Source organism: Corythoichthys intestinalis, chromosome 4 (genome assembly GCF_030265065.1).
Source record: "Corythoichthys intestinalis isolate RoL2023-P3 chromosome 4, ASM3026506v1, whole genome shotgun sequence".
Taxonomy (NCBI): domain Eukaryota; kingdom Metazoa; phylum Chordata; class Actinopteri; order Syngnathiformes; family Syngnathidae; genus Corythoichthys; species Corythoichthys intestinalis.
Window position 1 is genome coordinate 12,650,076 of NC_080398.1, and position 16,262 is coordinate 12,666,337.

The window sequence follows — 16,262 nt, forward strand, 5'->3', positions numbered from 1 at the left end:
GAAGAGCAGGACTTAAGATCCACAGTAAATTATTGTATTTTGCCGCCCAGTGTTATATGCATTCAGGAGTCTCAACATTGTTTGTTTTCTTTACGTTCCTACTTGAATATTAGAATTTCCTACAGTTCAAATTTACTCGAACGTATCAAATTTTCAAACAGGAAACAGGAAATCAATAATTCAACTGCATGCATTATTTTTTACTATGACTATTGTTTAAACGATAACTTTTGAACATTTATTTTAAGGATTACTGCGTACGAGAAAGGATACAGTTGTTGCACATTTAATGCACCGTGCAACAATAACATGTCCTCGTTTCACTCGGTCACGATTTCACGTGCGACGCCCTCTGTTAGCGGCGCTTGCTGGTTCAAGAAATATATATATATTAAATATATTCTTTACAAGCTCCCAGACAAAATGGACTAGACGTGTGGTTCCGTCAAATGGAGCGAAAGATGGGCATTTACAGCCAGTCCTACCAGTTTAATTGAACATCTATCGTTGTCAATGGCAGAAATAGTGTGCATATGTCATGTCTATGTGGATGTGAGTACTGTATTCGAGACTGGATTTTTTATGCATACTCGCCTTACATTGCGCTTAACTCACGACCTGATGTTTGGTTAGACTCGAATTGCTGTCATTTCGATTTGTAAGACTCCTATATTTGCACTGAATTGAGATTTGAACAATCCTAAAATTGTAATTAAACCCTAAAATTCTCATGTCAATTCACAACAATTTAAGAGGATTGATAAAGTTCTAATACTTGCCCAAAGCTTTGACATTTCTGCTCAAGTTATGGAATGGTGTTAGTTTTAAAATAGGGCTTGACCTGTGATTTTAAAACTATAAACGCAAGCGTGCTCAATTTACATCTATAAAAACCTGAGGTGCCATTAGGGGAAGATCATACTAAAAAACACAGCGCCTGCAAATCCCTGTTTAAACTGTTTATTTTTTTTTTGAAGTTGTTTTCTGTAGGTGATGACTCTTCCCAACATAAAACAAAAAGTTACAAAATTGTCTATGTCATCAAAATCATTTGTAAGAGACTTCATAAAAAAACAAACATGAACACATACATACACATACAGAAGTGAACTTAACATAAAATTGGCAAACTATCGACCCTGTGATATTCAGCATTGGGTGCATGCAACCTGACAGTCACTGTAGAATATCTACAAAAGTCCAATTCTTGAATAATAGCAACTAGCAACTTCAGAAGACCAACAACTCCTGCTTGTAGCAATGTGTGTTTGTGCGTGCACAGCACTGGGCACACCAGAGTCCTGACCATTGCGTGAAGTCGTAGTGAGGTTCACAGTGTCGCACAGCAGGATCCCGCATCAAAACAGTTTCAAGCAAGACTGTATATTTGGAACATACAAAATAAATTTTATTATCCATTCTCTTCATGTCTACATCTTATTAGAATTGTCAAATAACACCCAAATTAATTCTAATAATCCTGACAGGTGTAACAATACATGTTCTGCCAAGTCCAGGTGTCAAAATATAAATGAATGTGAAAACAATTTAAATCTTTGTTATTGTCGACATAAAAAGGGGAACCGTGGCGCGAGGGCCACAGTGAGAACTAGGCAGGATGTGGCCATGAGCACACATAAACACAGGACTAGGGGCAATAGAGAAGGGAGGTCGTCCCTCAGGGCTGGGCCCCAGTGGCTGCTGGGACTTGTGTGGCCAGAGTGTTGGGGGCTGAGATGACGGGTGATCCAGCGATGTTCGCCAGCGGCTGTGAGGAGGTCATTGAGCTGATGCCTGAGACACACAAAGCTTGCTTACTCATATGGGCTCCGGCCGCAGGGACTATTCCCAATTGGGAATAGCACAACCTACCAGCCATCATACTTGAGGAGCTGACTGGTGTTGAGCTGGTTGCGATCCCTCCAGGAGTGGCTCCCCTTCCCTGATCTCTAACGATAGGATCTAGAATGAAGATGGATTTCCATGTCACAAGATGTACCTGATACTCATGAACCCTCTTTAGGTCAGCAGACCCAAGCAGTACAGTGCTGAACAACAACAAAAAGGTGCACTAACAGAAGTATGGATGATCCATGGCCTCTTTGGCTGTCAGCCGGGCTTGATGGTCGTAACGCAGCAGTTTGTCCAGGAAGTCCAGAGCTTCTGTGCTGACCAGGTGCTGGTTCTCACTGTGCACAAATCTCTCCCACCTTTTGCGAGAGTGTCTTCAGGGGAAAAGAAAGACATACAAATACGTCACTCTACACCTTAGGGCAACACAAAATGTTGAAAGAGACATATTGGACCAAAAAACCAACATGTCTTGAGCTGCAAAAAAATAAAAGCCTTATATAAGCCTTACAATGAAGGCAACACATGCTATATTAGCTATATTAACTATCAACATGACTAAGTTGGCTACAAATGCATGCCTTCATGAATAAATGTTTATTTTCCCTGCCGTGCATCATATAGAGAATGACGCACCACGTGACTACTCTGTTGTACGATGCCGCCTCAAGTTTAACTTCATAACAGTATTAAAGAATTACAATCACGTTTGTCGTTCTACAGCACAGGTGTCAAACCGATTCCAGAAAGGGCCAAGTGGGTGCAGGTTTGCTTTCCAACCAATGAAGAGGACACCTTTTCACCAATCAGATCTTTTACATGTGTAATCAGTTAAACTTCGTCAGGTGCTGCTTGTTTCAGCAGGAAGTTCATTGGTTAAACTCTCTTCACGGAATCGGTTGGAACAAAATCCAGCACCCACTTGGCCGTTTCTGGAATCGGTTTGACACCTGTATCCTACAGAAACCATTAAACCATTAAAACAAAATATATTTCCCTCACCCATCTTTTTTCCATTTTCAAACATTTTTAAAAAAAAAGGTCAAGTGAGCCACTAGGGCAGCGCTAAGGAGCCGCATGCGGCTCTAGAGCAGTGGGTTGTTGACCCCCGCCCTAGGGCAACATCTGGCTATCTATTTGTGTCCGTCCAACAGTTAAGGCATTTTCACATTGCATTTAGCAATAACACATTGCAGCATTGACCAATGCATTCACTAATGTGTTATATGTATTCATATATTTGTAAAATAGGTGGGGGGAAAAAATAATATATTTGGTCAAAAATACACTTGTCCGGCCCACTTGAGATCTTTGTGTGAATGCGATTTTTGCTGATCTCATTTTTCCCCCTATAAACAATAGCATGGACTTTTAACATTACAATCATTTTGTTTTATTGTAAAACATTGAACATTATTACTTGTGATTCGACTTTTTTTAATCGGAATCGAAACGTGGAATGGGAACTGGAATCGCTAAATTTCAAACGATGCCCAACCCTACAGATAACTGGGCAGTAAGCGGGGACACCCTAACTGGCTGCCAGCCAATTGCAGGGCACAAGGATACAAACAAAAAAGTGACAATTTGAAGTGGTCAATCAGCCTACCATGCATGTTTTTGGGTTGTGGGAGGAAACCCTGCAGAAAACCCACACAGGAATGGGGATAAAAAGCAAACTCCACACAGGGAGGGCAGAGCCCAGGATTCACCCCTCAACCTCAGAACTGTGCTAACCACTCATCCACCATTCCGTGTAACAACCATTATCAGACTACCGATAAATTCACTCACAGAGGAATGACAGAGTATTGAGGGCATCTAGGGGCTACAAAAAATTACCACACAGTGACACATCAAAGTCCCCATACAAATTTCACTCCTTCCCATGTTATCTTAGACCGGTAGACATTATTTTGAGGTTGAATAACTAATAAAAAATACTAGGGATGCACTGTAATGAAAATGCATGGCCAAAAACTGAATAAGAAACAATATCCAAAATGTTTTTTTTTTTTTTTTTTTTTTTTTTTTTAATATTTACATAAAATCAAACAACCCAATTATTGAGATTTGATGTTTTGGTTTTATAGTATGTTTGCTTGTCTATAATATCTTTAATTGGTTCATAGACAGCCCCCCTTTGTAATATATTTTGGTGTTGTATCGTTCTCATTTGTGTTTCTGGATGGAAATTGAAGATTTTGAAACCGTTTTCTTCGGGTTGCGCTTGAACGCGCCCAGTAAATCAGTCAAGTCACAGAGAGAAAAGAGGTTGCTCAAGTGAATTTCACTGGTGCGCTTCAAGTGAAATTGCTGAATTGCTTCACAAAGCCAGGACACACTTAATTCACCTCTAGTAGCATGCGAAGTGCAAGCTACCAAACTATATTTGTTTGCGTCATCACAACTTTGGTACTTCAGTGAAAAAAGCGCTTTGGACCGAAATCACATTTTTAGTCACATTTCAGCCACCAAAATTTCGGTGTATTTCTAGAAAATACCCAACAGGTGCACTTATATGCTCATATTAATGACCACGAATGTCTGTGACCACATGCTAGCAGGCTAATAAAGCTAATTGACTCTAGCAGCTATAAGCAGAAAGGATCAGTTATATTTTTAGTGATTGACCGATCCCCAAAAATTCATGAAATTGGACACCAAATGATCGGCCATCACACGACGCACTTTTAGTAGTCTTTGCACATCTTAACGATAGATTAAGCACTATTTGCAAGTTTATTCTATGTATGTATTGCATATACACCATAATACATTACCTTATATTCACTATCCTCTCTCTCCCAAAAGCACGGTACATACATTACTGAAGCGACTACTATAAGCGCACTGGTTTAATTATACATTAGTTAAATTTCAGACCAATCATTCAAAATCCAAACGAATAACATACGATTTACCCAAAAATATAGCACCAGTTCTTATGTATGTATATTTAAAAGAATAATTATACCCTTCATTTCAGGAAAAAAAAAGTAAAAGTATTGAGGACGTTTAAAGGAACTGTAGAGTTTGACTAAATCATGAAATGATCCTTGGAAAAAAACACAAAAACATTTTTGCTCTAAAGAAATCGTTCTGCATTCCAACAATACATTGTCAGTGATGACTAGAGGTGCGCAAAATTTCCGATTCTTAGATTATTCGCGATTCGGCCGTGGAAGATTCGAGAACGATTCACAAACATCCAAATTCCGATTATTGAAATATGCCAAGTAAAGCAGAAGTACGACACAATCAGCGCGCCGCGCGGTCTTCGGTACGCAGTTAGGGACGGAGCGAGAGTAGCTAAACATCATGCTTCTCATTACCCGGCCCCTCGGGTAACGCCAATGCTCAACTCACGGCTCTAGCTCAACTCATGCCACGAGATAAAAAAAAAACAACAACATACCTAACTGCTGCCGAAAAGCTGCTACAAGCAACATTACGTTACGGTAGATATCATTTATATAGGACTAGATGCATTATAGCTTCGGTATCGTTACCAGCACATCTACAAAAAACTAGATGCGGGCGTTAGTAACGGCCGCCATCTTAAAGCAGTACACTTCCCTGCAAGGCTGTTGTTGCGAACCTTCCAAGTGAACCTAATTGACTTTTTATCTAAAATACTCTAAATCGGTAAAATATGGACTTGAATCTATCTTTAAAATAGTTTTAAAACTTTTACATGTTGAAAGTAGACAAAAGAGAAATTATGGAATAACAGGAGCAATTTTAACAACTTTAACGGTTGATTCACAACATTAAATTAATTGAAAGTAGTTTAAAGCTGCTGATATAGAATGGGGACTGGAGTTTTTTATTTACTGTTATTTTTGTATATTTGTTTACTGCTATATGTTAACTTGATACTGAAATAGTAGTTTGGTTTAGCCTGAGAGGATTTTTGAACAATTTTGGAACTAATGTACAAAACAAATTAAGGAGTAGGGTGCATCAATAATCGTTTTATAATCGAATCGGAGCCTCTGAATCGTAATCGTAATCGAATCGTTAGGTGCCCAAAGATTCCCAGCTCTAGTGATGACAATGGGATAATGAAAAGAATTCTGGAAGGACAGCATTTTTTCTTACCTTCCCAAGATGTCGTTGAACCGTGGATCTAACTCAATGTTGTATTTGTCAATGTAGTCATACAGGTCTTCTGTGCCGAGGACTTTTGCAATTCGCACAAGCTGCCAAACAAATGGAAATGTTACTTGATGACAACTTATTGCATTAAAAAGGCCTGCTACCATCCTACCTGATCATAGTTGTCGTGACCGTGGAAGAAAGGTTCCTTTCTGAAGATCATGCTGGCCAACATGCAGCCCAAACTCCACATGTCAAGACTATAGTCATACATCTGCAGTGGAGAAGAGACACATTATGTTTTGCATTCATGCAGTCCATGAAATCCCACTTAGGAACATGGTTGTCTCACCTGGTAATCTACCAATAGTTCAGGTCCTTTAAAGTACCTGGAGGCCACTCGCACGTTGTATTCTTGGTTTGGGTGATAGAACTCAGCCAAGCCCCAGTCAATTAGGCGAAGCTGAACATTTACAACAATACATATAAAAACTGTGCTCAAAACATGACAATGAATGGTGTGTCGAAGTGAGCTGGTACCTTTCTGTGTTCATGGTCGATCATTACATTGTGTGGCTTAACATCTCTGTGCATTATGCCCATACTATGACAATAATCCAGAGCCTAAACAACATGAATGTAATGTTAATATTACAAAGACACATTATAAGAAAGAAACACTTCACAATTTTTACTTACCTTTAAGATTTCATACATGTAAAACCGTATGTCAAAGTCAGATAGGGTTTGATACAATTGCTGGAAAACAAATACCATACAATTAAATGACTTGCTAACACATGACTGTGGAGCTCTAGGATGAGATAAACAGTCAATTTAGCCATACCTTGAAGTCTGTGTTGTTCACATGTTCAAAAACCAGAGCGGGGGTTCGGGACTACAAAAGAAAAGACAGTGCCAAGTTAGAACACCCAGAATCAAAAGTAGTGACAGAGACAATATATAGAATATGAGTGAAAGCCAAGCGAGAAAGGATGAGTGCCTCCAAAGGAAAAAAAAAAAAAAAACGACGAGCACAGGAATCAAGAAATTGAGCGAGAGCAGGAGGTGTGCTCAAAATCCATTATTGCTCGCTCAGAATAGAGGCAGCACAGGTGTGTAGAAATTGAGCGATAGCAGGAGGGGTGTTTTCTGTGCTAAAAATCCATTATTGTTCGCTCAGAATAGAGGCAGCAATTTAACGGCATACCTCCAAGGCTAGGTTCAGACCGCAGGTCTTAATGCACAATTCCGATTTTTTTGTCATATCTGTTTTTGGGCGTGGTTCAGTCTGCCTCTGTCCATTGAGCCCGTCCAAGCATTATGCATGCGCACTAACTTGCAGTCCGAGAAGCCCTGAGGTAACTGACTGAAGCATCAAAACATATGACTACACATGCTGGCTGTATGTCATTCCAGGGTGATCATATCCAAAAAGAGGACACAAATTACAGACATTATTTATCCCCATTAAGTTTTATATTCAAAGTTTATATGGATTGATAGAACGCATACACGCACTCTGCGTGCATGACGGTCAGTTTGCCCCGACTCGGCCATGTAAGAAATACTATAATATTGCTCATTTGGTGCCCAGAAAGAAAACCGAGCATTACCAGGCTTTCCTTTTCTTCATTTTATTTTTTTATGAGTGTGGTCAAGTCCGCCTACCGCGTAAAAGCCGAGTTCAAGTTCGCCGCTATGCAATGCATAGCTACTAGAGGCGTGCGAAATTTCCGATTCTTAGATTATTCGCGATTCGGCCGTGGAAGATTCAAGAACGATTCACAAACATCCAAATTCCGATTATTGAATTATACCAGGTAAAACGGAAGTAAAACACATTCCGCGCGGTCTTTGGAACGCAATGAGGAACGGACCGAGAGTAAATATGTTCAACTCATGCCCCTAGATAAAAAAACTATCATACTTGACTGCGGCCGACAGCCGCTACAAACAACGCCCAGTTGCTAGTTGCTACAAACATACGGCTACAGTAGATAACATATACTGTATATGTACAACTAGATGCAAAATGACAGACGAAGGCGGTGTTAGACTATGGAGGTAGATTTGTGTCTTTATTATTCAATCCAAAAAAAAGTTGCTTCAATCAAATTAAAAGTTGCTTCAATCAAAATATATATTTTCAATCGAAGAAAAAAATCACTTCAATCTAAAAAATGTGTTTGAATGCAAAAATAAATTTGAAACGCAAAAAATATATTTGAAAACTTTTTGCTTTTCAAAAAAAGTGACACTTCAATGAAAAAAATATATATTTCAAATAAAAAATATTTTCAAAAAATATATATTTTTGCAAATGATTTTTTTCTTTGATTAAAAAGTTTTTTGATTAAAGCAACTTTTATTGCGAGTGAATGACTTAGACACAAATGTCCTACCCCTAATATGGCTCAAACACAAAAAGGATTGCTTCAATCAAAGAAAACTGTTTGAATGAAAAATAAAGTGTTCAAATGCGAATTTCTGAGTCTCAAATATTTTTTCACATTCAAACCTTTTTTTCTACGATTGAATTTTTTTATTTTTGATTGAAGTGATTTTTCTTTTGAAAATATATATTTTTTTGTTTGAAGCAACTTATTTTTTGATTGAATAACACACAAATGTCCTAGCCAAAATGTGGTCCAAACGCAAAATTACATGACTTCAATCAAAAATGTTGTTTCAATTAAAAAAAAAAAAACTTGACTTAAATCAAAAAATAAATTTCAATCAAAGAAAAATAGTTTTCAAATATATTTTTTTGCATTTCAAATTTATTTTTGCATTCAAACACTTTTTTTTTTGATCGAAGTGACTTTTTCTTCGATTGAAAATATATATTTTGATTGAAGCAACATTTTATTTGATTGAAGCAACTTTTTTTTGGATTAAATAATAAAGACACAAATCTACCTCCATATTGGAACAAATATTATTGAACGGAGATACAAAATGACAGACTTTCCGGCGTTAGTAAACAACCGCGATCTTAAAGCAGTACTAAAGCGGTGACTTCTCTAGAAGGCTCTGTTGTAGCAAACCTAATTAACTTTTTATCTAAAATACTCTTAAATCGGCAGAATCTTGTCTTGAATCTCTCTTTAAATGATGAAATAGTTTTAAAACTTTGACAAAAGTAGACAGAAGGGAAATTATGGAATAACGGGACCAATTTTAACAACTGTAACAGTTGATTCACAACATTAAATTAATTGAATGTAGTTTAAAGCTGCTGATACAGAATGGGGACTGGAGTATTTTATTTACTGTTATTTTTGTATATTTGTTTACTGTTATATGCTAACTTGATACTGAAATAGTAGTTTGGTTTAGCCTGAGAGGATTTTTGAACAATTTTGGAACTAATGTACAAAACATTTAAAAAAAAAAAAAAAAAAAAAAAAAAAAAAAAAGGACAGGGGTGCATTAATAATCGTTTTATAATCGAATCGGACCCTCTGAATCGTAATCGTAATCGTTTGGTGCCCAAAGATTCCCAGCTCTAATAGCTACATCGCTGCCATCCTGCCTGCCGCTCTCTTTGCTGACATCATTGCTGCATGAATTCCGATTTGGGAGACTCGACAGTTCAGACCGCCTCCAAATTCTGGAAAAATGTGGCCAAGATCGGATTTAAACCACATACGAAAGTGACCCAGATCGGATTTGAAATCGTCCACTTCTATGTGGCATATCCCGTTCAGACTGTCAAGTTAATGGCTCACTCAAGTCGGAAAAATATGAAAAAATCGGATTCGTGCATGAAGACCTGCGGTCTGTTCCTAACCTAAGTACCCTGGTAATGTGTCACCTGGCAGTCAATGCTAAGGTACTTTGGCTGGGGACAAGCAGGACTATTAAATGTTCATCCATTACCTGAAGAGGGTTCTATAGGCCTATGCATCTTATAAATTCGCAAGTTGCCCTTCATATGATAAAAAACATGGCTTCTTGCGAGCTTTGTGCTCAATTAAAAAGAAGCTGTGAAACTGAGTAAGTCAATTTGTAGACCAGATCATGACTTAAGTATTCATACTTTTTGAGACATTTTTGTTTTTAAAAGGTTAGAGTGCATTTTGATTTCAGTACAAATTCAGATTTGGCTGCAGTCTTAGCAACACAAACACGTTGTTTACCACAGATACCGTGGTTAAGAGTTAAAGTGGCACCTCCCCTTCAAGGGTGTAGAGCTTGAGAGCTTGGAGTAGTCGGCATATGCTTATCACTTGTACTCGCATGTGTGATAAGAGTGCTACGTTATGTGTAATGTTGAAACCTTCTAGCGGGTTATGGGAAACTAATTAGATGCACAACGTGTATTACCATAATATTGTACTATAGTAGTTAACTCTTCATAGTATGACTTCATAATGTAATGCTGTTGATCTAAACAGTGCCTGTCGCAATGATAAAGGTTTTATGATGTTAAACATTTCTCTAAATCTCAAAGGCAATTGTTTTTTTTTTTTGGACTGTACTGAGCTGAGTGCAAATACATACCACGGGATCCTTGACAATATCTAACAGTGAGATGATATTTGGGCCACCTCGTAGGTTCTCCAGGATCTTTATTTCTCTCTTGATTTTCTTTTTCTTCACCGGCTTTGGAGAGACAGAGGAGAAGAACAATGACAGATTCCAGACAAATAGATTTCCATTATATTTTGCAATGAAGGTAGATCATATCCTACGTGTTTCATACCTTTAGTATTTTGACGACCACTTTTTCATTGTTTGTGATGTTTATAGCTTCGAAGACCTCACTATATTTGCCTCGACCGAGTTTTCTGACTAGCTGATAGTCGTCCTGGTTTCTGCAGGGTGACAATGCAGATATTAATGACAAAAACATTTGGCATATACCCTTAAAAGGTTTCACAGCCCAGCTTTGCCTTACCCCCACTCAACAACATGGGACTCATAGTCCCAGTATTCCCGAGGTCTCTGTGTGTTTACATCAGGGTAAACTCGAGAGCGGCTTGGAACAGGGCCAGACATATTCTATACGGAATCTTCTCGGAATCTCCTATAAAAATACAAATGGCGACAAGGTCAGTAAAGTTCACTCCCTACACAAGTAGTGTAGAACAGTGATTTTCATCTGATGGATCAGTACCCGAAAGTGGGTCACAGATTCATTTTAAGTGGATTGAGGACAGCAAGTAAAATTTCACTTATATTCATTCTGATTTTTCATCTGCCGTTCATAGGCATGTTAACTTCAAACACCGACTATACAGTATTAGGTCAGTGACTGGAAGTGTAATTCATGCTCTAGCAAATAGTTAAGTTTGTAAGGTAATACAGCACAGCTCAGCCTCACATGCCTCACTGGCAAAATTATTTTGAGTGGACGTCAAACTAATTTGAAAATGTGTTTAAATATATATTATACATGTTTTCAGAGGCTATTTTTGAAGTAAATAGTTAATGGTATTAGTCTATAAAACTGTACTGTAACTCTAGTAACTGAATCTACAAATTCACACACAAGGCCGAAAACAGTTCAGAATGACTGCAGGAGAAGGCTGCATTTACAGTTTTGGAATATTTCCATGCATACATGATCACACGATACCTGGGAGGTTTTCTCCAGGAAGATGGTGGCAGATGAATCCAAATGAGATTGGTTGGGAGGCCTCTAAAGTTCGAGAACTACGCTGGCAAGCAGATGTGAGAAAACATTTGAAAAGCGTAGCACGTACAACAGGAAACAATTGATAATACACAGACTAATTTTGACAAGTTATCAGGACAAAGAACACAAATCTACAAAGTCTGCTTTGGAAAATGTGGCTGCCATCTTTGTGAAATTTTGTTCAAATAAAAAAAAACAACAACTTGGAATTAGCACTTCAAACACCACTAAAATTTCATACGTCAATAACTACAAACCAATTGATGACTTAAGTACACAATCCTTCCAAATGCCCATACTGCTTTTCTGGAAAACCCGATATAATTAAATATTATTAATATTTGCGCTTCCAAGACAAAGCTTATAGTTACAGTCATTTGTGTCGTCTATTAGGAAATTTATGGTTTAGTATCTTGTATATTTGGTTAGCGGTCGGCCAGCACTTCCAATTGAGCCATTGTCATATCTGAAATCTTTTAACCATCATTTGTCGGCTGAGCTGAAATGGTGTTTCCTGACTACTTGGCAGACGAGGAGGCGATATGTTAATAAATGTTATACTTGTTTAAATATCGGTCGCAGGCGCAGATTTGTCTCAATATTGCATAAAAACGTACCCCAGAAAATCATTTTACGCCAATTAAATTCTTCCAGAACTTATTTCTTTTTCAAAACCTTTTCTGTATTGTACTCAGGTCAGAGTAGCCATTCATACCAGACATTGCATTTTGACAGACTGTCACATTTGGAAAATCTTGTCACGTTGCTGTTAGAAGGCACTAGATAAAAGTATTAGAAAGTCCATTCACCTGAATGTTAATTGGGGGCATCCAACCAGTTTAATCAGGACGTACAGGGTTCAATACAGTCATCACGGGGGGCAACAACCGAACAATATCTCCTATAGGGGGAAAACAAAGTAGGTTGATTACAATCAATTCTGTCAATGAGGCAAACTCAGCTAACGCACGCCATCTATCATGGCTCATACGACTGAATATCTTCGATGTAGCCAAGCAAACCATTCACTCCAATGTCGCGAAGTGGTGTCAAAGACCTTCGTAGGGATGTGGCCAATTTAACCGCTTCACGCTTTATCGAGCACGGCGGGTGCACGCGAAAGCCTGGTGGTCAACGGCCTGCACAAGTGCAATGCAGCTAAGAAGCTAACGTTAGCCTAGCCGGGCAAGCCGGCGAGCTGCTAACAAGTTAGCATTAGCTCATGTACAAGGAAAAGCCGGCTGGAAGTCACATTTAACAGAACGAGCGGTCCCCACGGGGACGTGATCCCACGGCAAATTTCATTTCTGACACCGGGAGAGGCGAATCGCCGATTTATTGGATTCTCGTTCATATTTAGTCGAGTCACAAGCTTCGAAAAATGTATTTCCTAGAGCTCAAAAGTGCTAAGCTAACAGGCTCATGGGGGAGTGAATAGCCTGCTTGGATGGCGAGGCGACTGGCTGACAACGCCTTAAAAACACACCCCGCAAAGTCGAATGTGGTCGCAGAGAGGGAGCGAGACTGCGCTATGTGGTCCCCGCGACCCCTCTAATGTAGAACGGTCAACGGTGGGGTCACAAACGTACGACGATTCGTGGTCAAATACGATTACCTCTCAGCGTTGCTGGGACGTCAATATGGCGATGCTTGGGATCAGGAGCTTAGCTCGGGCGCCGTTTGCTGCAGGGGGCGCTCTGCCTTTTCTTTTTGCTATGACTTTTTGGGGGATGTATCCGCCAACAACAGGTCGCATTGAAGGTGAACACCAGATTCGCTCATCATTTGACTAAATCATTAGACTTCTCGACAGTGGATAGCACACTTTGACATGAAACTGGAGACGAGGCAGCATTTTACTGAGAAAAAAAACTTCTTGTTCACAAAATGTATTGATATTTGTATACTGTGGTGCTGTTCAGGGCATAATCCACCTTTAGGAACATTGTGTGTCCTCTTTCCTGGCCCCACAATGTCCTGTGACCCCTCGTTTTTCGCGGTTATTGGGGACCACAACCCGCCGCAATACGTGACGTCTGTAAACGCGGATTTCCAGGATGAAACGGACAAATTAAAAACAGTTCGGGGGCTTAATGCGTGATAAATCTGCTATGGCACCATATAGAGATAATGTTCTATCAAATACAACAGTTGTTTTGGCTTAGAATACAGCAGTTTCTTTTAAAGAGGAGTGCAAGAGCAGAAACTGCTTTTTCAGTCTTGTCTGTTTTATTTACGTATATATATATATATATATATATATATATATATATATATATATATATATATATATATATATATATATATATACACATACATATATATATATATATATATACATATATATATATATATACCCCGCGATGGACTGAGGGCACGACGTTTGAAGCGCGAAGTAGCGAGGGATGACTGTACTGTGAACCTTTATCTTTCACGATTAATGGGGACCAGAACCCGCCACGATAAATGAAAAACCGTGAAGTAGTACCCCCCCCCCCCCCCCCCAAATTCGTGTGTGATTGTGTGTGTTCAATGTATTTATTCATTTTTATCATTGGAAAGAGATAGATTTAAGACATGTTTTTTAAAACTCCCCCCCCCCCCCCCCCCCAAAGTAGACTGTATTGGTCCGAATATAAGACGGTGTTTTTTGCATTGAAATAAGACTGAAAAACAGGGGGTCGTCTTATATTCGCGGTCTAGACATTATACCCATTCACGACTCTAGATGGCGCCAGATATCATTGAAGAAATGCTCTGTCATGACAGATCTCAGCTACTCTCCCCATTCACGACACTAGATGGCGTCAGATATCATTGAAGCGATGTTCTGTCATGACAGATCTCAGCTACTCTCAAGTTTAAACATTTTGCATTAATTTATTGCAATATTTTGCCTTATTCAGATTTGTTTCAAGACTACAGTTACAGTTAGACTTCACTTTGATGGTTAATGCAGTTATTGCAATTTTGTTGTTTTATCACAATAGATTGGTTTATTTATATTTCAAAAACTAGAAGCCATTCATTTACAAACGTGATTGTACTTTAGTTTACATACTGGTATTTAAATGTTCAGATATTAAGATTTGAGTGAGGCAAAATAACATGCTTTTTCTCTCAAATATATTGTTATAATCATTTGTTTCTGATGTACTGTAATTATTTTCTGTATAAAAATTAATTTGGTGTTTAAAAAGTTTTTTTTTTTCAAACTTGAGTTTTGAAAAAGAGGGGGTAGTCTTATAATCAGGGCCGTCTTATATTCAGGCCAATACGGTAATTAAAAAAAACGTTTATGTGCATATATATTTTAATAAATATTTTTTAAGCACTTCAAATGTAATAATTATGTATTAATAATTAAGTTTTAAACATGTTACTGTCCCACCAAATTATTTTTAAACAAGAAAAAAACTGGACGCCCAATCCATTTAAAAAAAAGCTGAAAAATGCTTTTCTTTATTAAATGCTTCATTGAGTGAGTCCACTCAAATCCGCTCAAGATGCTCACTTACACACAATGAGTTACCACAGCAACTGTTTAACAAATTATGATGTTGACGCATGCGGCGCTTTGAAATCTCGGCTTACTAATATCTCTGGCAAGATCAAACCTTAACTGTCTGTCAATTATCATTAACTTTAATAAGCAACTCCAATGCGCTGCCTGACCAACAACAACAATTACAAAATGACACAATGAAAAGTAGTTTGTGTGCAGCTTATATAATAGAGTTAATTTATTTTTCCCCTGAAAATAACTCAAAATAAAGCCATTAATATCTAAACCCCTGGCAACAAAACTGCGTAAACCCCTTAGAAACTACGTACATCCTTAAATGTCCAAATTTAGTACTGCTTGTCATTTCCCCACCAACATGTCATGTGACTCATTACAGGAGTGCTGTCAGCATTGTTGCAGAGATTGAAGAGGTGAGGGGTCAGCCTGATAGTGCTCAGGCCATACGCCGCACTCTATATCAAATTGGTGTGCATGGCTGTCACCTTAGGAGGAAGCCTCTTCTGAAGACGGTACACAAGAAAGTTCGCCCGTCTCATCAGACCATAGGACATGGTTCCAGTAATACATGTGATTTGTTGACATGTTTTCAGCAAACTGTTTGCGGGCTCTCGGTCATCCAAGAATGCTCGGAGTTGAGCTGCTACTCCTTCGGATTGAGAGGAGCCAGATAAGGGGGCTCGGGCATCTAATTAGGATGGTGAAGTGTTCGGGGCAAATCCCTCTGGGAGGAGGCTATCTATGTTGACCTCAAGCTCAGGACCTCTATCAGAGGCCTGGGAGTTTGAGGGTTCTGTGCTACATCTTAGCTGTTCCTAGGACTGTACTTTTCTGGACTGAGGCTTCAGATGTTGTTGCTAGGATGTTCTGGAGCCATTCTATCAGCTTGGGGGTTACTGCCCCGAGTGCTATTTACAGTAATAAAAAAGATTTAAAGACTCAAAATCTCAAATATATCACAGGTACCTGAAAAATCTGAGTAAGTAGTTATAAATTTAGTAACTTCCCACCATCTATTAAGACTGCCATGAAGAGGACCTTTGTTTTGGCAGTGGTCACATCTGTTTACAATTGTGGTACTGTTACTCCAACAAGGAACAATAGGTAAATACTGCATTTTGTTGAAAAGATACTTTGGTG

General features: G+C 38.6%; 1 protein-coding gene across 5 annotated transcripts; it reads right to left on the minus strand.

Moving 5' to 3' along the window:
- Positions 1-944: 944 nt before the first annotated feature.
- Positions 945-13,341, minus strand: LOC130915391 (casein kinase II subunit alpha-like). Of its 5 annotated transcripts, none has more exons than XM_057835379.1 (15): positions 13,215-13,341; positions 12,409-12,500; positions 11,540-11,621; positions 10,859-10,987; positions 10,664-10,775; positions 10,462-10,563; positions 6,800-6,850; positions 6,652-6,711; positions 6,493-6,576; positions 6,305-6,415; positions 6,125-6,226; positions 5,956-6,056; positions 2,077-2,225; positions 1,885-1,962; positions 945-1,794 (listed from the first exon to the last, which is right to left on the minus strand). In XM_057835379.1, exons 4-15 carry the CDS (start codon positions 10,957-10,959, stop codon positions 1,679-1,681), a joined length of 1,167 nt encoding a protein of 388 aa, XP_057691362.1. In that variant the 5' UTR covers positions 10,960-10,987; positions 11,540-11,621; positions 12,409-12,500; positions 13,215-13,341; the 3' UTR covers positions 945-1,678. The 5 variants fall into 5 exon arrangements, with proteins under 5 accessions (XP_057691362.1, XP_057691361.1, XP_057691358.1 ...); XM_057835378.1 differs by having other exon boundaries at positions 1,873-1,962; positions 11,540-11,616; positions 13,215-13,339; XM_057835375.1 differs by having other exon boundaries at positions 1,873-1,962; positions 13,215-13,338.
- Between the last annotated feature and the right edge of the window lie 2,921 nt (positions 13,342-16,262).

Coding starts and splice junctions, on each gene's coding strand:
- LOC130915391 (XM_057835378.1), bottom strand. CDS start 10,959: ATGTCTGGCCCTGTTCCAAGCCGCTCTCGAGTTTACCCTGATGTAAAC. Junction 2,226..5,955: donor TTCAACGACATCTTGGGAAG/GTAAGAAAAAAT, acceptor TTTCCCCTGAAG/ACACTCTCGCAAAAGGTGGG. Junction 1,795..1,872: donor CTCCTCAAGTATGATGGCTG/GTAGGTTGTGCT, acceptor TGTGTGTCTCAG/GCATCAGCTCAATGACCTCC.